This window comes from Amborella trichopoda, chromosome 1, assembly GCF_054954075.1.
Source record: "Amborella trichopoda isolate Santa Cruz 75 chromosome 1, AtrichopodaSantaCruz75HAP2 v2.0, whole genome shotgun sequence".
Lineage (NCBI taxonomy): Eukaryota > Viridiplantae > Streptophyta > Magnoliopsida > Amborellales > Amborellaceae > Amborella > Amborella trichopoda.
The window spans coordinates 1,013,404-1,041,166 of record NC_142336.1 but is presented as its reverse complement, the minus strand read 5'-3'; the positions used below and the strand labels follow the sequence as shown (position 1 = coordinate 1,041,166).

Genomic DNA, 27,763 nt, shown 5'->3' with positions numbered 1-27,763 from the left:
TGGTCTGGATTGGTGAATCGGTAATCTGAATTGCCGTTTCACTATGTAAAAAAAGAAAATTGTAAACCCACGATAAAACAATGAACCAATAAAAACCACCATGTGCAAAACCGCCAGCTCCCTTCTAGACTCACCCATTTTCCTATATATACAGAAAACCTTCTAAACTCGATTGTTTTCCCATATCTAAATAAAACCGTCTAGACTCGGCCATTTTTCTATATATACATAAAACTGAAAAAGATTGACCGATTCCCGAGTCGAACTGAATAATTCAGTACCGACCTAGCATTTTTTAAATCATTGGTATTTATCAACACCAAAACCAAATCTAGAGCATTTAGGCGGTTACAATCAGAATATTGAAATGCGATTTGATTAAGGATTCAGACCCAGCATTTCAACGATGTAAAATCTCACGCCTCATTTTCTCAAAAATGATGTAACATCCATGCATATGCATAGCTTTTCTCAGTTCAGAAGGTATATTCATTTACCATATACATGTAGTAGCAAGACTTTCCAACATGAGAAATGAGAAGTGAGATGAGGTTGACCCAGTTCTAGCCGATATAAGGTGGAATCCCTTCTGCCTGATCCATGGTTCTTATAGATCAGCCGACTCAGGCTCCGACTGGCTAGTGTCAGGAGCTCGAGTCCATCACAGAATGGGCCAAACAAGGTTCCCACTCTTAGGCCTGACTCAGCTGTCAAAAAATAATATCAAAGGCTACCCAAGGATCCAGAGAGAAAATGATTTTTGGGCCTCTCCTCCGAATTCCCGGGTTGCAGTCCAGGCGGACTTTAGGGATGCACAAGTTAGCCCAATAAGTATTTAATCACTGATATTGATGAATGTAACATACAAATATCTTCCAGACTAATGGATGAATACTACTTGAACGATGCTACCATAGATCAGTCTACAATCCCATAAATACCCTAATATAATCTGATGGATTTACAGCTTTGTTTTGGAGAGGGAAGGGCCCATCTGAAGATATAGGCCATAGGCCTCACTCAATCTAAAACATTGGGCACAATGAGTAATACATGTACAACCCATTCCACCTCACCTCAATCGAGGATAGATTAGTGGAAATGATCCATGTCTCTCTCTCTCTCTCTCCAACAACCAATTTCCAGCAGCATTCTACTCTCTCTCCAAAAACCAATTTCCAGCACCATTATAGCTTGGAGGAAAATACGCATTAGTTGAAAGTAAGTTGACTGTACAAAATCTCAGAAACCACACAATATTTAAGAAAATTTTTAGCCTGTAACAAGGCCCAGAAAACTACTCAACTTACGCCATAATCCGAGCAGATCTCAGGTAAAGACTATCAACCACCTTGCTGATATTAGAAATGGTCTCCAGAGTGGCTGGATATATAGCATCAGGCTTCGGATCGTCGAATATTATGAGGCACCCTACACCTTGGTCCAAAGTCCCTGCGAATTTCTTGTCCAAAATCATTTGAGAAAGCTTCCTCTCCACATGGTCCACAGGTAAGCCTATGAGTTGGGCTATATGGTGGATCTCAACCCTTGAAAAAGGCTCAATAAGTCTGCAAAGGTTTTGTTCAAGGAGAGTATCATAAAGTGAAGAAAGATGCCTGTGCACTATTGGGTCTTCCTCTAGCTGAGCTTTGTAGTTGCTAAGAGCAGTCTCGAAATTCTTGAGAGAGCGCTTCGAGTGGGCATCTGCCACCGCTTTCATGGCATCTAGTTCGACACCCACATATAGAAGGCCCGCCTTGGAAGAGATTATTCCAGCAACATCATCGGCCTGGGACATGCGTATAAAGATCAGTCAAATCAAGGACATATTACCTCTCTCTCGCATGCGTGCACACAGACATATGCATATCTATATGCAATGGAAAATAAGTAGGAATGTGTCAGGAACGGGGTTGGGGCTCGGTGGTTTGGGGTGGATGCCTCATCATAATACCCCACCCTAAATTCCCACCATTAACATATCCAAAAAAAAAGGTAGGAGTGTGACAATTTTCTCGCTAATCGCTTGCCCCCCCAATTTTTTAAGATCTCCCCCTCTATAAACTATCAACCCAAAAATCTCTTTACTTAAAAACCTCTTTGCTGTGTTATATAAATCCAATGATAAAGTTGCCAAAAAATAAAATTAAAATAATCCCCACATCTCCTAAAAAAATATCTTTCATGTTTTATCTAATCTTGATTTTAAAAAAGAAAAAGATTTTATGGAAAAGAAAAAGGAGAAAAAAAAAAGACGAGAGATTTATTAACCCACAACAAAAATATCAACTGACTAACATTTTAGCCCTTTATCATAAAATATAAGCTATTTTAACTCTGAATATGGGTCTTTCCATGGGCTTCTTGAAATTAAATCAAAAGAAATGGGTGAGATGTTAAATAGTTCATCTATTGGGTGCTTTTTGATGCCTCTATATGCTAATTATGCCTATCAAAATTGGGAACTAACAAAACAGAAGTTTCTATGATAGTATTTAGCTTATAACAATTAAAGGAAACTCCACAAAAAAAAAAAAACTTCAAAAGGACAGAAAGAAAATTAAGCAGGCACAAAAAACTGAATGACTTAAAAAGAAATAAAAAATATTATTTAGTTTATTTTCATCTAATCTCTTGATGAGCATCATGCAAGGCACATGCCATTAGCCACTAGAGTAAAGCAAGGTTTAAAAAACGCTAGGCGGCGTGCCTGGTGCCCAGCGCCTAGGCCGACGCCCCATAATTTAAAAAAAATGAAAAACGCCTAGCCCGCCCAGGTACATCCGCCCGTGTAGGGTCGCCTGGGTCTAGGCGGGCGGATTTTTGGTTCAGGGCGCCCAGGCGTCAGGCGGACCGTTTTTTAAAACATTGGAATAAAGTTGGGATTCTATATAGCAATGCATGTAGCTTACAAACAGCAAACTACATTAACTGTCAATAGATGGTCGATACTGGTGTTTTTCCACGAAGCAGAAATTGAGTGGAGGATTGTTCATATCAACCCTTCATTCTCATGTAACTCACTGTTGGAAAACTAAAGAGCATAACAATACATAGATATAACTGCATTGTAATTAGCTAGAGGTAACCAAGTGTACAGGAAACTCAATCCATGTGTCAGCCATAAGGATCTAAGCATGGTTTTCAATTTCACCAAAATTTGATCCTCTCTTAGGCAGTGGACAATACAGCAGTGACACTCCTTTGTATGAAGTGAGCAGAAAATGAATAAATTTAATTGGTCCATCATTAATTGGAAGTCATTCCTTCATGATAATACAAACATAGGCCCAAGCACCGTAGAGGGTTAGTTTAATTAAAATCAATCACGGTTTCAGGATTTTTGTAACAAATGGATCAAAATATTGGTTTCAAGTCATTTACGGCGTTCTCGATTGGTTCAAATTTTTGAGCTTCAGAAGTTCTGTTCTGTGATACACATACCTGGTTCACCATGATCTTACAGAGCAACATATATTTGAGGCTGAACACTGCCCTTGGATCCTCCAAAGCATTGAACGCCTCAAAAGCCTCAAAGAAGTAACTGTAAGCAGTCTTGTAATCCTTCTCCTCAGCATGAAGAATCCCACTCTGCAAATCTATTGTGCCCTGCTGAGCCGGAGGCACATATATGGCATTAGCCGCTGTTCTGGCAGCTGTCAATGCAGCCTTTGCCTTGGGCAAATTCCTCAATGAGAAATGGAGCTTGCTCTCCAAGAGGTCTATATCAACCAGAAGAAGCTTATCATCTAACCTTCTAACCTCCTTAACAAGTGAAGAGATAAGTGTTAGAGCTTCTGAGTACTCCTTGCTTTCCATTAACAGTGCAGCAAGCCTTGCCTCAACTCTCTGTCTAAGAAAGGTCCTTTTCTCGGCTCGAGTCCATTCCACCATCTCTCTGCAAAGAGAGATTTGAAGCTCAGAGGTGTCGGGTATTTTAGAAACTGCATCTAGGATACCTCTCACTATTTTTGCAGTTTTTGCTTTGGGGATTACAGAGAAGAAGGGCCTCAGCTGAGTGAGAAGGCTTCGAAGCTCTTCGGCTCTTTTCTCTTGTCGAAGAAGGTCAGAGAGGTTAGAGATGGTTTGCTCTTTAACACGGAGAGCTTCCGGGGAGGAAGAAGGGTTCGCAATGATGCGATAAAGGATGGAGATGGACTCCGATGGGTCCTTGGCTTCTAAAGCCTCAGCTATTGAATCTGTGGTAGCTGGGAGAGCTCCTGAGGACGTGGCAAAAGACATGGTTGACTACCTGGATGTCCATTACAATCGCATGAGAGGTTCCAAGATAAGATTAATAACGGATTTAAGAAGAAAAAGAACACCTTATCCAAGAAAGAAAAAGTGTTAATAAGAGGTTGAAATGATTTAAATACATGCCACAATTTTTCAATTCTGGTAATCACAACTTTACAAACATAACAAAAGGAAATGCTTTTAAATCATGTATCAGTGAAAATCTAGCTAATGTAAAGAAGGTCTCAAATATATGATCCATTTATTTAAAGGAAGCTGGTAAAGATGGTTTTAAGGCTCATCTGCAGATGCCCAAGTAACAGGTTACAAAACCCTCGTACTGCTTTTATTCCCATGGCATAATAGAAAGCACTTTGAAAAACGATTAAACAATCCTGTGAAGTATAGATTAATCATTTTTCCTTAATTTAGAGTGTGGTTCAAATTTAATTGTAGAATTGAAGCTTGAAAGTTTAATATCTAAATTATTTGGTTGAAAAATACAAGTATGGGTATCCAATCTCCTTGCACCAAATTATGAAATTGACTTTATGTTCATAAATACCTAAGTTGCAACCCAAAACGCTCTACTGGGTAACTTTATGAGATTGAACATGAATGTAGACTCAAGTAGAGTACATCGAAAAGAAGAGTAATTTTCTCCTTCAAACCATGGGTATTGGTTACAGTTTAACAGAAAATGCACCTCAAAACCCAAACCTGATGCAATGGAGGGAGAGCGTTGTTATAAATGGATAGCATATGTTTCTCTTGTAAATGTGCAGAAGCTTCACTTTGTGAATGTGCAATTGACAGACTAGGTTTGACAGACCAGCTGAATCTAGTCTACTAAGGCCAAGAATGTAAAGGTTATATGGGATACAATGTTGCTATGTTGGTAGACAGAAAGAAACAGTTGTTATCTATATTTCAGTTAGCACCTGCGTGCAATAGTTGGAAAGTTAAAGGAACAGGCAATACCCCATCAGCTAGGAATGAAGATAACATGAGAGTGCAGAGAGCTTAGCGCACGTGGTGCATTTATAGCACCCCATAGATGCTACAAATAATCTCTGGTTCTAGGTGGAGAGACCTTCATGCAGCATTCGGTATTAAGATCTCAATAAACAAGAAACATTGAAGAGAAATATTTGGAAAATATGTATCACATCCATTATTTCGTGTGAAATTAAACTTAAAATGACAAATACAGATAAGCAGTCTGGGGTTAAAGGGATCATGAGTGTAGGGATGATCTTTATGTAAAGCATTAGGAAATGGTTTATGTAAATTGGGAAACCATAGGACACTGAATAATATGGAGTTTCAAGGAGAGGTTACTGATAGTTGATCTCTCTCGCCCTTCAAAGGTGCTGATTTTCTTCATAGAGTACAAGGGTTTAAGGACCGTCTAGAGCATAGAAGGATCTATCTTAGGGTTAATTAACATATGCAGAAATGCTGAGTATCAACCTTTTTGTTTGAGAAGTTGTGAAACTAAACTGCAAGGGTGGTTTTCTGTTTCTCACTCTCTATCTTAAGCAGTGTGCTTCTAGTCTTCAGACTCTTTTAAGGTGAAGTGGGGGACCGGAGGGCCGCTCTTACTGTGTTGGTTTCCTTTCACGAAGGGGTAGTGCAGATGAAAGCATGTGGGGGAAGCGTTCAGTATATATGGTGTTCTTTGTTAATCCTAAGTCAGGACCTCGTCAGAGATTGAGAGGACATAGTGGCATCAATAAGGGGTGGCAACGGGTCGGGTCCAGCTGAACCCGGACCCGGACCCTGACCCGGACCCGAGATAGACTACATATACCCGGACCGAGACCTGGACCAGGACCCAACAGGTCTAAATTTAATATACCCGTACCTGTACCCTATGGGCACTTTTGGAACCGAGACCCGGACCCATCCCCGACATTAGCCAATAAAAAAGTTTGGAAATAGGCTGCGTCTTTGCTTGAAGCACCCCAATACGTCTGCTTTTATAGAACTCAACTTACTTATTTCTTTCTATTCCCATCGGTGTGGGACTAATCTTAGTAGACAACAGCCTCCCTCTCTTTATGCTTCTTGGAAAAGGGTCACTTTTGCACGTAGGCAATGCCTTAGCCTAATCGCAGCTGCACACGTGGATCCGATAGCCAATGGTTGGAGCTCACTTTTAGGTCAGGCTTGCCAGCCTACCCCCTTCCCTTGCTTAAAAAGATTCCTTTTGATTGTTTCTTGACTAGTAGGCTCTTTCAACAAAACTTAGTCAGACATACAAAGATTTAGAAAGGTAATGTGAGGGAGTTTGTTATAAAATGAAGGGTAGCTTTTTAAAGAGGTGGAAAAGTTCAGGTCTCAGGTCGGGTATGGGGCGGATCCACTAGTACACGGACCCATACCCGAAAATCATTGGGTCCATTAAGAAGGACCCGGACCCTACCCACGGGTCCAATGTTTGACCCATACCCGGACACATGTCAGGAATACTCGGAGAGTCCGAGGTCGAGTCCAAGTCCATTGCCAGCCCTAGCATCAATAGAATCCTATTTGGTAAGATTTGTTGCTCTAACAAAGGTGCAGGGAATATAACTTCATCGCAGAGCTAGCATCAAGCTCGCATATCTCGTATGTTTGAATATTTAGAAAATGTTGGCTAGATTAAGCATGAGAATAAATGGGTATTTCCTTCAGGAAGAAGGGATGCTTTCTGGAAAAAAACCCTCTGTTATATAGATAGAGGCATCTCCAAGAAGAAAAGTGAGACTGGGAATTCAAGGATGTATAAATTCTAAAGGTAGATTGAGAAATGGTAAAATAGGAGAGGAATAGAAAATATTTGGTGGAGCAAAATACACGGCAGGATAGAACCATATAATGTGATTTGGAAACATGTATTAGGAGGGCTTTCACACATTTGGTGCTGACAATGAGAGTCACGTTAAGTAGAGGGGCGGAGAATAAGAGATGAATTTGTTTCCAGAAGGTGTGTTGCAACTATATGTCCTTGGAACATTCTTAATCACTTCAAGATCATAACCAATTGCGATAATACAACAAACATGAATCCAGTACAAAAAAGCAGCATTATTTGATGGGGCTATAGTTAGCAAGTTGGGGAATATCAACATATCGGCTAACCATAAAATCAGAGATAAATCGGTTTTATTTTAAAAAGCAGGATGAAAAAATCAGATAAAAATACGAATCGGCAAAAATATTTTATGGGATTTGACCAAAAAATTGGAGTGAAAATAACGTATAAGTTTAAAAATTCTAAAAAATAAGGTAAAGCCATCAATAAATAATCCATCCATAACAACTTTACTAAACTAATATAATTAAGTCTCCCATCCCATCATTCAAAATTTAATACAAAATCCACTAAAATGATTCAAAATTAAACACAAGGTATGGTAGAGTCATCAGAATTAATAGAAAAGTAGGGAGTTTGGGAAGGTGTAAGCCTCAAGTCATGTAGCCATTCATCATCGTCATCATCACTGTCAACATCATCTGTGGATGTGTCCTCATTTTCTGTCTCTTTGAAAACCTCTTCTAGCAATGAACCAAGTTGTACAAGATTAATTGCATTACATTTACGAGATGCAGTTATCATCTTCGAGTTCACACTTACGTAAACCAAGTCGTTTAACATAGTCGGTGTCAATTTATTAATTTTTTTGGTTTGTGTCGCCTCAAAAGAACTCCAATTTTTTTGCATGTTGATGAGAAACATTGTTGGCTCAAAATCCGAATAGGAACCATTTGAACCAACATAATGCTTTTTCCACATACTTCCTACTAAACTCTTACATAGTGAGACATTTTTTACCCACATATTTAAGATACAATTAAAAGTGAAATAAAATTTATTTTTTTAAAATAATGATTAATGAAAAAACTAATAATACAAGAAGATACTTACGAGGATGAGCAGAGCTATTGACAATAATCCCATTGCAACACCATCAAATACATTTAGATCCAGCGTATGGTACTTCAACAACTCTGAAAAGAATACATTTTTGTATTTGTTCTGGATCATTGTATTTGAAATCAAGGTAATGTCAGCCTTCATTTCAGAATTATCAAGTTTAACAAACCCACTACACATTAAAGATGAATTAAGAAATGCGACAACATGAATTATATTTTCCTTTCTCCTCTTTTCAAAATTCTTCAACAATTCAAGATATCTAGATTCATTGCCATTACATTTCATCTTTAGTACTTCCCTTGCCTTTTGTATTGCTTCATATAAACATCTCATGGTTGATCCCTCACTATAAACCAAACGAAGCACCTTGACAAGAAGCTTTCATGTGGTGATTGTATTATCGCATCATTCCAAAATTTGGAACTTTGAATTATTTCTGAGATCTTTTTCTTATCTTTACTCTTATTATAACTCATAGCTCTCCACTCAAAGGATGCAACCATCAATCTCAAACCCTCTTCTTGCAATATAGATTGAACCATCAAAAAGTTAGTGGAAAATCTAGTATTATGATATATTTCCAATTCCCTTCCATTTGTGTGTTTTCTCATTAAATCTAAAACAATGATATGCGGATACAAAAAATCCACTATCAACTTAGCATCCTTAATAACATCTTTTACCCAAGTGACATCCTTATCAATGTCTTATAGAAGAAAATCGAACCCATGGGCAGCACACCGTGTTTTATAAATATGAGGGAATTTTGATTCTCTTCGATCACCAGCGAGTACATAATTTGATCCATTGTCAGTCATAAGTTGTGCAATATTTAATGGGCCTAACTCCTCAATGACTATTAAGAAGCATCGTTTTAAGAAATAATCCAGTGTTTTCAATAACCTCAAATGCATTTATAAAAACTGATCCCTTTGGACAAGAAGCAATATTGAAGAATGATTAATTTTTCATATTCGACCAAAGATCTGACATCAAAGTGCATCTTGAATGAACCCAAGACTCCTTTATTGAAGCTACATATGCATCAACTTCTGTCCTAAGTTCTCGTACCAATTTAGTGTGAAATGATAAGTAACTTGGCAATTATAACCAACACCAAAACTGATACATGCATTTATCATATTAACAAATGATTGTGCATTAATAACATTAAATACAATATTATTTATGATAGATGTACAAGCAACTTCTTTGTCAACAAAGTCTTTATTTTTCTTGTTCAACAATGATGGTAAAGAACTTTACTGCAAACGAGAAATGGTAGTAACAATAAAATTTGCTAACAATTTTATTGATCTAGTTAATAGCAATATGTGGTCGGTCAACTATTTCTGCAAGCAGCCTATACAAGAAGAAATTCCCAACTTCAACAGGAGTAGAACGGGCCGACTCGACCAAATAGCCAGACCAACGATTCTTTCCAGCGTAGACCTGCGAAGCAACAGTACCGATATCGATGAATGAAAGTTAGTTTAGTAGTGGGAAGTTCTGGTGGAAGCAAGTTTTGGTTAACAAGGAGTTGCGGGTGGGGAGGGGGGTTTCCTACTTCTGGCGATTAGCTTCTCCAATGGTTGGCTTGGTAAGCAAGCTACCTTCCCGAACTGTCAATGATACAAACAAACAGGTTCAAATCTTCCTTTCCTTGGCCCCCTCCTTCTTTCCTTAGCCCCCTCCTCCTCCTTCTTCTTCCTGGGGGAAAGGAAGGGATAACCAAAAAGAAGTTGATCATGTCATGGCTGGTGGAACATGTGACATGTAGCCAGTCTAATTTTCATGTCAATCGCTAAACATGTATGGGACCATCTTCACAATCTTTTCTCTAGAGGTAATGATGCGAAAATAATTGTTATTAAAAAGACCAGTGAAATTGCTAGCAAAACCTATTGCTACTACCGGTTCTCGTTTGCAACAAAGTTCTTTACCATCATTATTAAATAAGAAAGATAAAGTCTTTGTTGACAAATCAGTTGCCTGTGCATTTATCATGAATAATATTGCATTTAATGTTATCAATGCACAATTATTTGTTAATATGATAAATGCATGTATCAATTTTGGTGTTGGTTACACATTGCCAAGTTACTCATCTCTTCGCACTAAATTGGTACAAGAACTTAGGACAGAAGTTAATGCATATATAGCTTCAATAAAATAGTCATGGGTTAAATCAAGATGCACTTTGATGGTAGATCTCTGGTCGAATATGAAAATTTGATCATTCTTCATGGTTGTTGCTTCTTGTCCAAAGGAGCAGTTTTTATAAATGCATTTGAGGTATCTGAGCGTAGGAAAACTAGATTATTTCTCAAAAATATCCTTCTTAAAGTCCTTGAGGAGTTAGGGCCATAAAAAATTGCACTTGTGACTGACAATAGATCAAATTATGTACTTGTTGGTGATCTAACAGAATCGAAATTCCCTCATATTCATGAAACACGGTGTGCTGACCATGGATTAGATTTGCTTCTAGAAGATATTGATAAAGATGTCACTTGGGTAAAATATGTCATTAAGGTACTAAGTTTATAGTGGATTTTTTGTATCGGCCTATCATTATTTTAGATTTAATGAGAAAACACACAAATGGACGGGATTTGAAACGGTATGGTAAGACTAGATTTGCCACTAACTTTTTGATGGTTCAAGCTATATTGCAAGTAGAATAGGGTTTGAGATTGATGGTTGCAACCTTTGAGAGCTACGACTTATAGCAAGAGCAAAAAATGGGAAAAAAAATCACAAAAATAATTCAAAGCTCCAAATTTTGGAATGATGCAATAGATACAATCACGACAATAGAGCCTATTATCAAGGTGCTTTGTTTGGTTTATAGTGAGGGGTCAACCATGGGATATTTATATGAAGCAATATAAAGGGCAAGGGAAGCACTAAAGAGGAATTGTAATGGCAATGAATCTAGGTATCTTGAATTGTTGAAGAATTTTGAAAAGAGGTGTAAGGAAAATATAATCCCCCCATTCATACTGCCGTCGCATTTCTTAATCCATCTTTAATGTGTGGTGAGTTTGTTAAACTTGCTAATCCTGAAGTAAAGGCTGGTATTACCTTGATTTTAGGTACAATAATCCAGAAAGAACAAAAAAATGTATCCTTTTTAGAGTTGTTGAAGTACCATACGTGGGATCAACAGCTTGGCTCATCCTCGTAAATATCTTCTTGTATTATTAGTTTTTTATGTCTTCTTATATTATTAGTTTTTCATTATTTTAAGATAATAAATTTTATTTCACTTTTAATTGTATCTTAAATATGTGGCCAAAAAATATCTCATTATGTAGGAGTTTGGTGGGAAGTATATGGAGAAAGCATTCCACTGGTTCGAATGGTTTCTATTCGGATTTTAAGTCAACCATTTAGTTCATCAACGTGCGAAAGAAATTGGAGTGCTTTTGAGGCGACACAAACCAACAAAACGGTATAAATTGGCACCAACTATATTAACCGACTTGGTTTACATAAGAGTGAACTCGAAGATGATTGTTACATCTCGTAAAAATCAAAAGTGTGATTGGAATGCAATTAATATTGAACAGTTTGGGTCATTGTTAGAAGAGGTTTTCAAAGAGACAGAAAATGAGGACACCTCCACAAATATGATGATCGTGATAATGATGATAATGCATGGCTACATGACTTGGGGCTTACACCTTCCCAAACTCCTAACTTTTCTATTAATTTTAATGACTCTATCATGCCTTATGTTTAATTTGAATCATTTTAGTGAATTTTGTATTTAATTTTGAATGATGGGATGAGAAACTTAATTATATTAGTTTAGTAAAGTTTTTATGGATGGACTACTTATTGATGGCTTCGGCTTAATTTTTATTTTTTAGAATTTTAAAATTTTTAAACCTGTCCATGTTCTTCACTCTAATTTTTTGAGCCTGATCCGATATATTGGCGACATTTTTACATAAAGTATTTTTCCCGATCTTGATTTTTTACCCAATTTTTTAAAATAAACTCAATTTATCTCTAATTTTATGGTGAGTCAATATATTGATATTTCCCAACTTGCTAACTATTAACCAGTCTCATAGCTTGATTGTTTTGCTAGTCAACCCAGAGATCAAATATTTTGTTTCCAATTGGATTATTGATTGTATTAAGCTTAATTTGAATGGTAACATAAACGATAATCATGGTTCAGTAAGTGGTTTTCTTGGTGATAGCATAAAGCATGGTTAGGAGGTCCATGGGGACACAAAAACCTAAGATGAAATACAAGGGAAAGATTAACCACTTTTTTGCAGCAGCATGTGTTTATTTTAATTTTCGCATTGAGTTGCATCAAAAAGCACCATTTTGCTTTTTTGTGAAAACTGGTATTTTCTAATTTTTCACTCACAAACAGGTGGTGGCACCAAAATGAGGGTAAAATGTGGCATCCAACGATGCCACTGCAAACCCATTCGGCTGTCACCAAACAAGCACTCCACTAGTATTGAAACACATGCCCCTACTGTGATAGCTACGGAGGCAAATAATGATAGGATAGGAAGGCTCTGTTTCCGTTCTATTGAACACAATTTTCATAGTTTTTGGTGGTTTCACATGGATAAACCAAAAAAGGATCTTTGTATGGATACTAATCTTTCTGAGATGTTTAGCATGATTGTTGTAATGGTGGATGGATAAAAATATAAGGAAGACAAATCAGGAGCGAGTATGATGGCAAACAAAGGTATCAATACTGATCAATTAATAACACAGCAGCAGCAACAATTGCATGTTTGCAGAAGCAGAGCCTAAGGATAATGTTCATAGTCATGTTATTTTCCTTGATAATACACTGGAATTTAAATGGGTGGAGCTAATTTAGCGAAGTTAGGATGTTACTTGGGAAACTAAAGTAAAAGGTGCACCCTTGTGCCCTCTAATGGAGATGTAGATCTAGTGTCAAAAATTCCTATGATGACCTGAAAATCCATTTCCACTCCTAATTATGAAATTTAATGTTCAAAAAATGGTGCGCTTTGAGTAGATCTATACCTTCCAGCTTCGTAACAATCTTTTCTGGTGAATTTCGAGGTGTTTCTTACTCTCGAGTGCACTTTACTTTTGTGGTATAAGACTAGTTGCGCCTTACTATTGAGATTTCTCGTACTTTTATAGCATAAGGTAAGTGCGCCTTGCTCTTGAGATGCATCATTCTTTGTATTACGACACCTTAAACAAACTTTCTTTTTCCTGAAGGAGTTAAATATGATAAATATCCTTTTCTTATACAATAAGAAGGGAAATATGACTAGTACAAGGTTGAGGAAAATATGATATAACCTTTCATAGGAAGGAAAATTTATATAAATGCTTTCAATAAACAAGAGCATACAGGCAATGATCTCATGCAAATAATCGATCAATTTTGCTCAAAACAAGATCAATATGATCCACAACCATTGACCACTCATAATATAAATCATTTGCAGCAATTTCATCAAGAGAAGGAGGTCCAATCGGTCAAAACTGTTGCTGATTTGGTTGATATAAAACAGCGACTTAAGTTCATGATGATCAACAAATATAACCACGAATTTTTGGGAAAAAGTAATCACGATCTAGCTGCAACTATTTTGAATGAAAAAGGTGATCAATCAAGGTTTAGATTAGGGCAAATGGCGTGGACTTGGGACTTTCAGTAGATCAGACCCACCCTCCTCTCTCGAACCCTCCAACCACAACTCTCTCTCTCTCTCTCTCTCTCTCTCTCTCTCCTACCCCCCAAGAAAGGATCATGGCAATAAAGAAAGGAAGTTGATCTTCCCCAATAAAGCTCTCGCTGGTATTGAAGCCACTCTCTATTCTTACCTTTCATTTGCTCTAGGCCTCAAAATAACTTGAGGCAACCATGTCCCAGCCACAACCAATAGTTCATGGCTGAGAAAAGAAGGGTCGCAGGACCATGGAGGGCAAGAGGGAGCAGTAATGTAAGTAGGGGAAGTTATTTGGGTTTTATTTTTCTTTATTTCAATTGTTATTTCTGATTTTACTAGGGGCAAGTTTAGTAATTTATTTTTAAGTTACTAACTGGTGGATTTTGTAGGAGCTTTCTGGGGTTTCTAAGTTACTTAAATACTTGCTATCGAGGGGAAAGTTATTATTTCTTGGAGAAATTTGAGTTAATAAAATTAGGGAGATGGATTCCTTTTTGGTTTCATGACTTTTCCTTCCTTCTCTGCTCTTTTTTTCCCCTTGAACGCTTGTCATCTATTACAGTCTTCGTGAATTAAGTGGTATCAGAGCCGGTACGATGGCTTCAAAAGAGGCACGTCATGAAGCATGGAGCTTGTTGACTCAAGTAGTTCAAGCCCTAGCAGAGAGAGTTGATAAACTCACGCAAGAAGTCGATCAGGTTCGGCATGGAAGGAATCTGGAGACCGGCATTGGAGTTCAAGGCAATAATGGTGAAAGATGTATATATCTCATTTCTGAACAACCCAAGGTGGCCACTATTAATGATGAATTCAAAGATTGAATTCTTCAATTGTTGGAAAGGGAAAGAGAACCTGAAACTAAAATAAATATTCTAGAGTTCCATGGGCGACTTCATGTGGATGATTTTTCTTGCTTGGCTCAGTAAAGTCAATAAAGTATTTGAATATAGAGATATAGCTGATCACTAAAAGTTGAAATTAGTGGTAACAAAATTCCCAGTCATGTTTTAGCTTGGTGGGATGATTTATAGCAAGATTGTCTTCAACAAGGCAATTTACATTAGTTCATGGGAGAAGATAAAGACAAAGCAACACTAAAAGTTTTTACCAGTGAACTATGGTGTAAAAATCTCAAGCAAGAGAAAAAGTTGGTCAGTGAATATACTAAGGAATTTTATACTTGGGGAATGATTTCATGCAACGGATGTATAGTAATATAATGCAACCATACTTCTAGAAAACCATGCTTATAGCATTTGTATCACCCAAAAATTGCACATACCCTCTCTTCATCCCAATAGTCAATTTTCAAAAAAAATAAAATTCAATTTGCATCACAGATATGGTTAAAATGAGTCCCTTCCAACATTGAATCTAGACAATCCATTTTATGAATTTCAAGATCTAGGCGTTTGCTAACTCAAAACCATTTTTTTTTCTTTTTCAACATTGTTCATCTAATGATAACAAAGTCATCTAAAATTTTTGAAAAGATAAAAATCTTAAGCAGCTTAACAAAATGGACGGCTTATGTTGATTGGGCTAAAATAACACTTTCTAAGGTGTACATTTAAAAATTGGGATCAAACAAATGGCACTAACATGGATTTTTAAGGGTGTTTCATTATATTACTATACAACCGTTGCATGAAATCATTCCCCTTTATACTTTGACATCTAGGGCAAGTTTACAGGAGTTTGAAGATCAAACGATAAGTCACTACTTGAATGAGCTAAATCAAGACATCAATAACGAATTGGCTTTCAAGGATGTCTATAAGATGCCTGATGCTTACACATTGGCCTTCAAGGCAAAGGAAATTGTTAATCTAGACCATGGGAGGAAGGGCTCAGTTACAAGGGGCTCTACTTCGACATCAGGGCAGTAAGCTATAACCTTTAGAAAACCACCCAAGGGGCACAAGGGAAACAAGCCACTTAGCGTTTCCCAACTAAGCCAAAACCTAACTTGGGGGGGGGGAGAGGTAGTGTTGGGAGAGGGGTAGCAGCATTTAAAACACCCCACGAAGATACTCAAATTGTGTAATTCAGGTGCCAACAACTCATCCAAAGATATATAATTGCCCTTTACATCAACCTGGTATCAAAGTCAATTTTGGTAGAAGAAAATTATGGAGTAGAAGTTGGTGATGAACATGCCTCTGAGAGAGAGGGTGATATTGGTCCAAGCCAGTCTTATCAAGTGGTTGATCCTGTCACAAGTGTTAAGGAGGATTTATAAGGAGACGAAGGGGGTTAAACATTAATCGTCCAACGAACCGTATTATCAACTCCAAGACCATTTGATGAAGAGAAGAGGTTGCGACAATATTTTTTGGACCACTTGCACGTTATGTGGCAGGTTTTGCACAATACTATTTGATGGTGGGAGAAGTGAAAATATTGTCTAAGGAAAGGTGGATAAACTTAAACTGAAGGAGAACAAGCACACACGCCCATAACAAATTCAATGGTTCAAGAAAAGAGGTGAGGTATCAATTCTAACTGGATGTTTAGTCTTTTTTCTTCTTTTTTCCATTGGAGCTAATTTCAAATATGAAGCATAGTGTGATGCAGCACCCATGGATGCATGCCACATCTTACTTGGTAGGCCATGGATATAAGATCGGGATATGGTGCATAAAACCATACCAAACACTTATTCCTTTGTCAAGGATGGCATTAACATTACACCCCACCCTATGAAGCAACTTGCTATACCTAAATCCACTAAAGAGGCAAGTCCAAAGTTACTTAATGTGCAAAAATAAAAGGGGATAGCAAGGATATGGATGTGATTTATATGTTGCTTGCAAAAGAAAATTCTCCACCTACTTCAATTTCTAAGTCTATAGAACCTCTACTTGAGAAGTATAAACACTTGATGCTAGAAGAATTGCCTAATGGCCATCTGCAAATGAGAATTATTTACTATCACATTGATTTGGTGCCCAGTTCTAGCATACGAAATTTGGCCCATTACGGAATAAGCCTCATTGAACATGAGGAGTTACATACACAGATTGTTGATTTGTTTAAAAGGGATTTGATTTGAGAAAGTATGTCACCATGTAGCGTCCCTACATTCTTAACTCCCAAAAAGGATGGCTCATGGAGGACATGCATAGATAATCGAGGGCAATTAACAAATTTACAATCAAGTAACGATTTCCCATACCTAGGTTGGATGATATATTAGATATGATTCATGAGGCAAGGTTTTCTCAAAGATCGATTTAAGGAGTGGTTATGATCAAATCCAAATTTGTCCTGGGAATGAATGGAACACCGCATTCAAAAGTTGGAATGGACTACATAAGTGGTTGGTAATGCCATTAAGGCTTTCTAATGCACCGTGCACCTTCATGGGCCTAATGGCTGAGCTACTTCGTCCCTCTATTGGTAAATTTGTTGCGGTTTATTTAATGATATATTGGTTTTTAGTGCTAGCCCACATGATCATCTTACTACGTGGAACAAGTTTTTTGTGACGAAATCACTTTTTGTGAATTTAAAAATATGCTCCATTTATAACGGACAATGTTATCTTTCTTAGAAATGTTGTTTCATTCAAGGGGAATCAAGGTGGACCAAGAAAAAGTGAAGGCTATAGCTAAGTGGCCAGTGCCAAAGTCACTCATTGAGGTGCATTATTTTCATGGCCTAGCGACCTTTTATCGCCACTTTATCAGAAATTTCTGCACTCGAATAGCATCAGCGATCGATTGTATGAGGACTAGGAAGTTTGCATGGAATCCTGCCGCTAAGAAGAGCTTCACTCTAATTAAACAAAAGGTGATGCAAGCACCAGTAATCGCATTACCAGATTCTTCTAAGGTGTTTGAAGTTGAAACCAATCCATCAAATATTGGCATGGGGCAGGTCTTAGTCAAGAGGGGCGACCAATGGCTTTCTTTAGTGAGAAGTTGAATGAAGCACGTAAGAAATATTTGGTCTATGATCTTGAGAATGGCGCAACTAGTGGAGAGACAAGTGAATTTTCAATGACAATAGATCTACATCAAGGATCAACATTCAGCCCATACCTCTGTCTTAGTTATGGACGACTGAACTAGCCACCTATAGGATAAGGTACCGTGGTGCATGTTGTTCGCAGATGACATAGTTTTGATCGATGAGACCTGAAACGATGTCAACACAAAGTTAGAACTTTGGAGGGATGCTCTAGAATCCAAAGGTTTGAAAATTTGCCGGATTAAGGCAAAGTATATAGAATACAAGTTTACTAATAATAGGAGAAGAGATGAGGAAGTAGCTAAGATTGGTGACCAGGAAGTACAAAAAAAACTGCACTTTCGATATCTTAGGTCGATAATCTAGGAAAATGGAGAGATTGAGGAAGATGTCACACATGGAATTAAAGCTGGATAGGCAAAATGGAGATGTGCAATTCCGCATGCCAATGAAGCTGAAGGGCAAGCTCTATAGGACAGTTGTGAGACCAGCTTTGCTCTATGGGGTTGAATGTTGGGAGGACAAAAAACAATATACCCATAGAATGAGTGTAGCAGAGATGAGGATGTTGAGATGGATGAGTGGCAAAACAAGAAGGGATAGAATTCGAAATGAATCTATTTGGGAGAATTTATTTGTGGCACCAATAGGCGATAACATGAGAGAGATTAAAACTGAGGTAGGCTGGCCATGCGTGGCACTGACCAAGTACAGCACCTGTTAGGAGGTGTGAGTTAGTTTAAGTGGAAGGACATAAAAGGGCAAGAGGTAGACCCAAAAGGACGTGGTTGGATGTAGTTCAGAAAGATATGGGGACTTATAGCCTGACTGAGGGTATGGCCTTTAATAGAGAAAAATGACGGACCAGGATTCGTAAGCTGATCCCAATTAATTGGGAAAAGGCTATGATGATGATGATGATCTTGAGAATGGTGCAAGCCTTGCGTTATTGGAGACATTACTTGATCCATAGGGAGCTTATTCTATACTCGAATCACTAAGCACTTCAGCACTTGAATTCCCAGTGGATGGCCTCTCTTATAAAATATAACATACCTTCCTATTAAAGCACAAGGCCAGAACCTAAAACAAGGTAGTTGATGCTTTAAGAAGGTGTCTTTGCTTGGAACTTTGTCCATGGAAGTGTTGCGGTTTGAAATAATAAAAAAACAATATATGGATCACCAAATTTTCAGCAAGGTCCTAGAAAGACATGTTCATGGGTGGGACCCCATTGGTGAGTATCTCATGCATGATGGCTATTTATTTAAAGGTATATCGTTATGTATATTTGAGTGCTCCTTAAAGTAGCAGATAATTATGGAATTTTGACGGCAGACACTTAGGTGGACACTTTGATAGGGTAAAACCATGGCTATGGTCAAAGAAAAATATTTTTAGCCACACACGCGAAGGGACGTTGACAAATTTGTGGCCCAATGTCAAATTCGCCAAGTATCAAATGGTCAGACATAAGACACTAAGGCGAACACTTTGATAGGGAAAAACCATGGCTATGGTCAAAGAAATATTTTTGGCCTCACATGTGAAGGGACGTTCACAAATTTGTGGCCCGATGCCAAATTGGCCAAGTATCAAATGGTCACACATAAAATACGATTTTTTATACTCCCTCCCTATTTCAAATGCCCCATGGGTTGATATGTCCATGGACTTTGTAGTCGAGCCTGCGAACAAACACTATTTTTGTTGTTGATTGACTTTCCAAAATGGAACATTTTATTCCTCGTAGGAAAAGTATTGATGCTACACACAGCCAATATCTTCGTCAAAGACATCGTGAAGCTACATGGTGTCCCCAAGTCCATTACATATGATCGAGATATAAAGTTCTTGAGTCATTTTTGGCGCACTTTATGAAAGCGCCCAGGAACCAAGCTAAAATTTTCTAACACTTATCAGCGTTAAACAAATAGGCAAACTAAAGTAGTGAATAAGAGCCTTGGCACCTTCTTGAAGAGTATTGTTGGTGATAACATATCTCAGTGGGACCGAGCTTTACCCCATGTTGAATTTACCTACAACAATTCGGTGAATTGGTCTACGAGAAAATCACCATTTGAAATTATTAAGGGGAGGACACCTAATCATGTGCTTGACCTAGAGCCATTACCAGTGCAAGGCAAGGTAAGTGAAGACACCAATGCTTTTGTTGAGCATATTCGAGACTTCCAAGCTCAAATCAAAAAGAAAACTGAAGAAAGTAATGCAAAGTATCGAGAAGCTTCAAATGAGCATCAAAGAGAGAAGATTTTCAAAGAGCGTAACTTGGTAATGGTGTACTTGCGAAAGTACAAGTCCAAGAAGGTGGCCACTGACGAATTTGGAAGAAATATGAGATTAATGCATACGAGGTAGAAATACCAAAAACATTGAATATCTCCCTGATATTTAATGTTGTTGATTTATTTGAGTTTCATGAAGACCCTCTATAAGCCCAAGAAGAACTAGTTGTTGATATTATGAAGCAATTATCAAAAAAAAGGAAGACGAAATTGAGCAAGTTTTGAAGGTTGAAAGCTTTCAGACTCGAGAAGGTTCATATTGCCAATATCTAGTCAAGTGGAAGGGGAGACCATACTTTGATAACACTTAGATTTTCGATCAAGAGTTCAAAGGGGTGGATCCAGATTCATACTACCTCTATTTTGAAGATAACTTGCCAAAGTCAAGTTCCTTTCAACTGGGGGGAATGATGCAGCCATGTCCCAGCCACAACCAATAGTCTATCGCTGGGAAAAGATGGGTCATAGAACCATGGGAGACAAAAAAGGGTAGTAATGTAGTTAGGGGAAGTTTTTTGGGTGTTTAGTTTTTTTATTTCTGATTTTATTAGAGGCAAGTATAGTCATTTATTTTTAAGATAATAATGGGTGGCTATGATCAAATAGAGTAGATGGTCAGGATTTTGTAGGAGCTTTCTAGGGTGTCTAAATTACTTAAATACTATCTTTTTTGGATAAATAGTTACTTCAATACTTGTTATTGACGGGTTGAGAAGGAAGAGTTATTATTTTCTAGAGAACTTTGAGTGAATATAATTTGGGAGGCAGATTCCTCTTTGGTTTTATGATTTTTCCTTCGTTCTTGTCATCTATTAGAGTCTCTGCGAATTAAGGTTCTGATTTGTGAATAATCAACCCTAATTTCAACTATAACCTCTCACCATGTCCATGATCTTTAAGAAAACATAGAGGACTGCCCACCTCTTCCCATGCAACGAACAACAGGATGCCTCACCAGAATCCCACAACAAGAAAACTCGCTGGAATCTAAACCACAACCAGATAACTCATTGGAAATGTCTCTAGATACCAGTCCAGGCCACCCATTAGACATAGCAACCATTAGAGATAGAAAGAGAGAGTTTGTTTCATATTGCATTACAGAGCACATTAAAGTGCAAGAGAAAATCCAATTTATCTGCTTCTTTTTTGTGGGGTAATTAGGAAACGAAATTTCCTGATCCAGCTATCAAGATACAAAACTCATAAACTATAAAAGCAAGTTAAGCAAGATCTAGAAATGATAACATAGAAGATGAAGACAGGAGTAATGACCAAAATTTGCACAAAACAATAGTTAATAAACCATAAAATTTTTACAGAAATAACATAGATAGCAATCAGATCACTCAAAACATTAAAGCAAATCCAACAAAACACAAATTCAAAAACTTGATATCAGAGAGCGGGTAAGAGACACCACCGGAACAGACGAAAAGGGGTATTAGAGGGAGAGTGGAGATAGAGATTTAGAGAGAGAGAGACTTGGTATCTGGTGTGGGGTTTTGGGGGGAGGGGGGGGGGAAAGAGAGAGAGAGGTTCCCTGGTGTGAGGGTTTGTAGAGAGAGAAGAGAGGGGGGTACCTTGGCCAGCAAGAGTAGCAGAGAGCCCGGATCAAGCATCCAAACGGCCCTACGGGACATAAAAAAAACCTTGCATAAACTTTACACTTTTTTTTTATTATAATGAATAATTATAAATAAAAATAAAAATTTGAAAACACAATTTAGAAAGTACTTTTTTTATCCCAATTAACATAGGTAGTTCATTTTGATAATAAGCTTAACCTTAATATTTAGAGAAAAATTTTTATTTTTGATTTTTTTAGATGGTTTTGTTATCATTAGATAAACAATGTTAAACTATAAAAAAATGATTTTAAGTTTATAAATGCTAACATCTTGAAATTCACAAAATGAATGGTCTAGATTTGTTTTTGGAGGGGACTCATTTTTACCATATCTAGGGTTCAAATCGAACATCTTTTTTTTTTTTTTTGGGATTAATTATTGAAATGAAGAAAGTGTGTCTGCAAAATTTGGGGTCATACAAATAACTCAAACATGGTTTTCTAAAAATGTAGTTGCATTATGCTATGATACAACCATTGTATTAGATGGTTGCTCAAAGTTCAAATCAAACGAAAGGGGGTGTGGTTTTTATAAGGTTGCGACTTTAAACAAACCAATTAAGGTGCACCTCTAAATTTTATCATAACATATAATTTTGATATAAAATATTTTAAGGATTATCTCAAAATCTATTTTCATATCTAATTATTAATTTTTAAATACAAAAATTGTTAAAATCAAGTAGATCTATAAACCTATGAAATATTGAAAATGGATAGTCTAGATAATATGTTGCAAGATGTACTATTTTTGAGACTCAAAATCTTTATTTTCGCATATTCATACATCGAGATGTGATCAATTAGAGGGTTTTTCATCATTGAAACAATCTTTTCAGATGGATTTTTGAGGTGCATCTTTACATTTGAAGGTTGCAACCTTATATAATTTTTTTCCAAAGAAAAATTGGGGAGAGTTTCTATACTTCCCTTACAACGTAGAAGATATATGCTTCCCCTACCATCCAGCCGTTCAATTTTGATCAAGTGAGTCATTCACTGTTTGATCTTAGATCCAATGCCTTAAAGTATTTTATTTTTAAATTTTTTTAATAAAATTGTATGAATATAAAATTTCGTGCCATCTTCTCATTGGCACGCACCTACAAAAGATATTAAAAATAATTTTTTGATAAAATATAATAGTAAAAATACCCCTTAAAACTTTCAGGGGTATTTTGATCATTTATTTCATTCGAAATAAATTGTTTTATATTTTCTACTAGTGGGACTTTAATAGAGGATTAGATGCACAAAATTTGGCATCAAAATATTTTATAGAAAAAATTAAAAACAAAATAATTTAGAAACATGACATTGTGATCGGGGCAATCCCCATTCAGAATGGACAGTTGGATAAGGGGAAGTATATAAGTTTTATGTTGTAAGAGAAGCATAGAAGGCTTGCTCGAAAAAATTTATATAAAGTTGCAACGGGGCAATCTCCATTCAGAATGGACAGTTGGATAAGGGGAAGTATATAAGTTTTATATTGTAGGAGAAGCATAGAAGGCTTGCCTGAAAAAATTTATATAAAGTTGCAACAATGCGGGAAAGGTTTCTATGCTTCCCTTGCAATATAAAAGATATATACTTTCCCCATCATCCAGTCGTCCAATTTAGATCTAGTGAGCCAATAACTATTTAATCTAGATCTGACCCTGAGTGTTTTATTTTTAATTTTTTTTCTACTAACTATATAAACATGAAATTTTGTACATCGTATCACCTCAATGGGGCACACCTAAGTAAAATATTAAAAAAAAAAAAAATGATAAAATATAATGACCAAAATACCCCTGAAACTTTCAGAGGCATTTTAGTTAATTTATTTTATTGGGAATATTTTTTATATTTTTTTTATAAGTGTGATATCAAGAGAGGATGGGATGCCCTAGAAAATACCAAAATAAAATAGTATAGAGGGTGACATTGTGATTGGGGCCATCTAAGCCGTCCATTTAGAATGGACGATTGCATAGGGGAATATAAAAGTTTTATGTTGTAGAGGAGGCATAGAAAACTTTCCCGTAATGCCTCAAAAATTCTTCGAAAAGGTTGTTATTGATGTTGGGAAACCCTCTAATTAATCATCACAACATTGAGATATATGGTATATAAAAAATAGATTTCGAGTCCAAAAAATAGTGCATCTTGCAATTATCTGAACCGTCTATGAAACTTAAAATTTATAATTAGAGATGGAAATATATTCTCAGGTCATCCTAAGATTTTTTTATGTAGAATTGCCTCTTATAATAAAACTTAGAGGTGCACCTTACTCTGATTATTTAAGGTTGCACCCCTATACAAACCACACCCCCAATTAAAAGGGTGATGCACCTCAAAATTCCAATGCAAAAGAGTATTATGAAGTTAGAAAGCCTTCCAATCGATCATCTCAACCTCAAGATTATACACATAAAACTAACAAAGAATATCAAGTCCTAAAAGTTGAGCATTTTATAACAAGTTATCTCGACCATCTATTTTCAAAATAAGGTGTTTATAGATTTACTTAATAAGCTCTATTTTTATAATTTCAAATTCAAACTTAGATCTGAACATAGACTTTCAAGCCATCATAACAAAATTTAGTGTGCCTTGCTTGTATAGTATAAGGTGGCCATCTTATATTAACCTCATTGGTTGGGTTAACGACAACAATTAAGAATATTTTGCATTCATTTCCCGAGTGTATTGAGTAGGAAAATTACAAAGTAAATCAAACTATTACGGAAAATATTCACATAGGGCTGCACCTCTACTGCAATAAGTAGGGTTGCAGCATCTTCACAGTCCATAGTATTTGGATGGTGCAGACTATAGCACAAAAATCACAGAGGAAATGGGGAAGTAGACACCTTAGTTTTCTCGTCAATTTTGCGAAAAAAATGGATAATGCATGTCGGGTATTATCAATAGGAATGGTAACTACAACACGGTAACTGTAGCTATGAAAGGTGACTAAGGTTTTGAGATACTACCACAACGACCCCAGCCCTTTTACCTAGAAATAGCCAATCTCTCTCCAAAAATACTTCTATCTTCTGCATATACCTTGGTCTCTCTCAAAAAAAAAAAAAAAAAGTCGATTTTTCTCTTCTCTATGATTTCAATTTGCTTTTAAATGTGACGAATCATTTTTCATTTATCAAATGTCTCTCATTCTACGCATTGGATATGCATGCTTGGTGTTTTTTTTTTTTTTTGAACGATAGCATAAGCTTCCATTACTCATAGAAAAATCCAAGGTATACAATAATAAAGAACAAAAAAGTCACTAAAAAGAAGTGACCATCAAAGAAGAAAAGTGAACTCTTCCTTTGGCCAGAGCATCAGCAGCTTGGACATACATGCTTCGTATTCATGCGATGTTCAAACACAAGGCTTGGGCTCAAGACTCCGCATCGTCCCCGACTTCGAGTTGACCGTATAATATAAGAAACCGGCCATGTCTCACCCAAGTTTTAGGTCACTTCTAAGAACTTAATTTTAAATAATAAATAATTTGTGGTTAAACTATAAGAAATCTATACAATGAGACTATTTACTTTTGATATATGGAGATCACAATCATCATTAACCATTATACTTGAAATCTGGTGATTGAGGATGTATCATTGTTTAAGCACAAGATCCAAAACAAAATTTTTCAAATATTGTGCACATTTTCATTGATTGGATTTCATATTCAATGGCTAAAACCTCCTTATATTAAGAATAAATAGTCATATTTTCGTTTCCTTTTCAATATTTTTTAATGTTTATAGATATTCTCGATCTTACTATCATTATTCCTTTTCAATATTAAAAAATATCAGTACTCAAACTTCCAGACAAACATGTTTTGTTTTTTCTTTCGAATCGGAAAAATACATGGTGACAGTTTATGCCATGAGAGTATACACAACTTTTAGAAGAAAAGGAAATCATTTTTCCATCATATTTTCACCCCACAATTCCGTTTACATGGATAATTCACATTTGACTCCGAATTGAAGGATGTATACATATGTTCTCCTACGTGCATGTCCACAAACACACTATTGACTCCGAATTGAAGGATGTATACATATGTTCTCCTACGTGCATGTCCACAAACACACTATTCATGCACACATATAATGGAGCCTCTTACAATAACCAATAATGCCATCAACCAATTCAATATTAAAAATGTCAAAAGACAACACATGCACATGCGAGCATCGCGTGTGCGTACACACACTAACACTATTGAGCAGGTTCCTAGAACAATCTGTGAGACTGCAATCCAACAATTCATTATCCAACTATAAAATACACATGCATGCTCACACAGAATACCTGCTTGTACAGATACATGCTAAGGGTGAGGCTTTTACAAAAATTTACAGTAAGGACAGTTTCTATGCAGCCAGCCCGCATATTGTAGAAATGCGGGCTTGGCAATAAATATATATTTTAGATGGACCACCTATTTGCATCCATTTTTAAGATGGATGCTTTATACCTCTGGACCGCATATTGTAGAAATGCGGTCTAGCCCGCATGAATCAATTTTCCTTACAATAATCCATAATACTTCCATTAAACAATTTATTATCCAAATATGACACAGTACATGCATTTACACTTGCATGCAATGGAAGAGGCTCACACAACAATTCATGAGACTGCATAAAAAACTCGCTATCCAATTACAACACAAACACATGCATGAGTGCACACGTGCGCATGTAGGCAAATAGGATAAGGAGACCCTTATAATAATCAAGTCATTGATTTTTAAATCTAACACATGCACACACACACACACAAGCAGCTGTACACCACATGCATATACACCAAGACTTGCAATAATCCATGACACTGCCATCTAACAATGCAATATCCAAATATAGTACAAACACAAGCACATGCACGTGCACTCACACACAACATGCATTTACATATACAAGCTATGGAGAAGACAAAAAAAAGGATAGAATTCGAAATAAATACATTGAGAACTTAGGTGTGGCTCCAATACATGAGGAGATGAGAGAAAGTAGACTAACATAGGCTAATCATGTACAGTGCAGACCCAGTACAACACATGTTAGGAGGAGTGAGTTAGTTCAATTGGAAGGCTCAAAACGGACAAGGGTAGGTCCAAAAAGACATGATTGAAAGTAGTGAGAAAAGTTACAACGACTTATAGCCCCATTGAGGGTATGGCCCTTGATAGAGCAGAATGGCGGACTAGGATTCGTGTAGCCCAACCCAAATAATTGGGAAAAGGCTCTGATGATGATGATAAAGCTATGGAGAATGCTCTTAAAAATTCACATAAAATCTATGAGACTTTCATCCAACAATTCACTTCCAAATATAACACATACACAAGCATGCATGTACACAGGAAGATGCTCTTATAATATTCCATGAGACTGCCATCAAACAATCCATCATACAAATATAACACACCCGTGTACTCATACAACTACATGCAGGAATACATTTGCGCAACTGAATAGGTTCTTACAAAATCCATGAGATTCCATTTAACAATTCAACTCCTGGCACTGCCAACAACCAATTCATAATCCAAACATGACACACAAAAACACCTGTGCATAGCACACACAACATCCATGTACGCATACAAACTATATAGCAGGCTCTAAAAATAATCGATGAGTATAACCTCAACAATTCAGTATCCAAATATAACAGAAACACACACTTGTGCCACATACATCACATGCAATGTACAAATACATGATATAGGGGAGGCACTTACAACAATACACGAGACTGAATTCAACAACTCGTTACGAAAATACAAAAAACACACGGGTGTGCAAACTCACACACTAGAAGCATGTAGACATCCATGCTGTATAGGAGGTTCTGACAATAATCCATGAGATTGCCATCTAAAAATTCATCAATCAAATATAACAAAATGACACAAATGTCCACGCACACAACTTGCACATACAAACGTATGCCGAGGAGGCTCATG

At 36.8% G+C, this 27,763-nt stretch overlaps 1 protein-coding gene across 4 annotated transcripts; it reads right to left on the bottom strand.

Moving 5' to 3' along the window:
* Window positions 1-822: 822 nt before the first annotated feature.
* On the bottom strand, window positions 823-21,800 carry LOC18430594 (26S proteasome non-ATPase regulatory subunit 11 homolog). Of its 4 annotated transcripts, none has more exons than XM_088866506.1 (4): window positions 21,565-21,800; window positions 13,199-13,396; window positions 3,445-4,252; window positions 823-1,789 (listed from the first exon to the last, which is right to left on the bottom strand). In XM_088866506.1, the coding sequence occupies exons 3-4, from the start codon at window positions 4,240-4,242 to the stop codon at window positions 1,307-1,309; spliced, it is 1,281 nt and encodes a 426-aa protein (XP_088722632.1). In that variant the 5' UTR covers window positions 4,243-4,252; window positions 13,199-13,396; window positions 21,565-21,800; the 3' UTR covers window positions 823-1,306. The 4 variants fall into 4 exon arrangements, with proteins under 4 accessions (XP_088722632.1, XP_088722603.1, XP_088722674.1 ...); XM_088866477.1 differs by having other exon boundaries at window positions 21,725-21,800; XM_088866548.1 differs by lacking the exon at window positions 13,199-13,396.
* Between the last annotated feature and the right edge of the window lie 5,963 nt (window positions 21,801-27,763).

What these genes read in the sequence shown, in the direction of transcription:
- LOC18430594 (XM_088866506.1), bottom strand. Translation starts at nt 4,242, where the DNA reads ATGTCTTTTGCCACGTCCTCAGGAGCTCTCCCAGCTACCACAGATTCA. An exon ending in GTAAGATCATGGTGAACCAG is followed by an intron (nt 1,790 to 3,444) that starts GTATGTGTATCA and finishes CGCATGTCCCAG; the next exon opens with GCCGATGATGTTGCTGGAAT.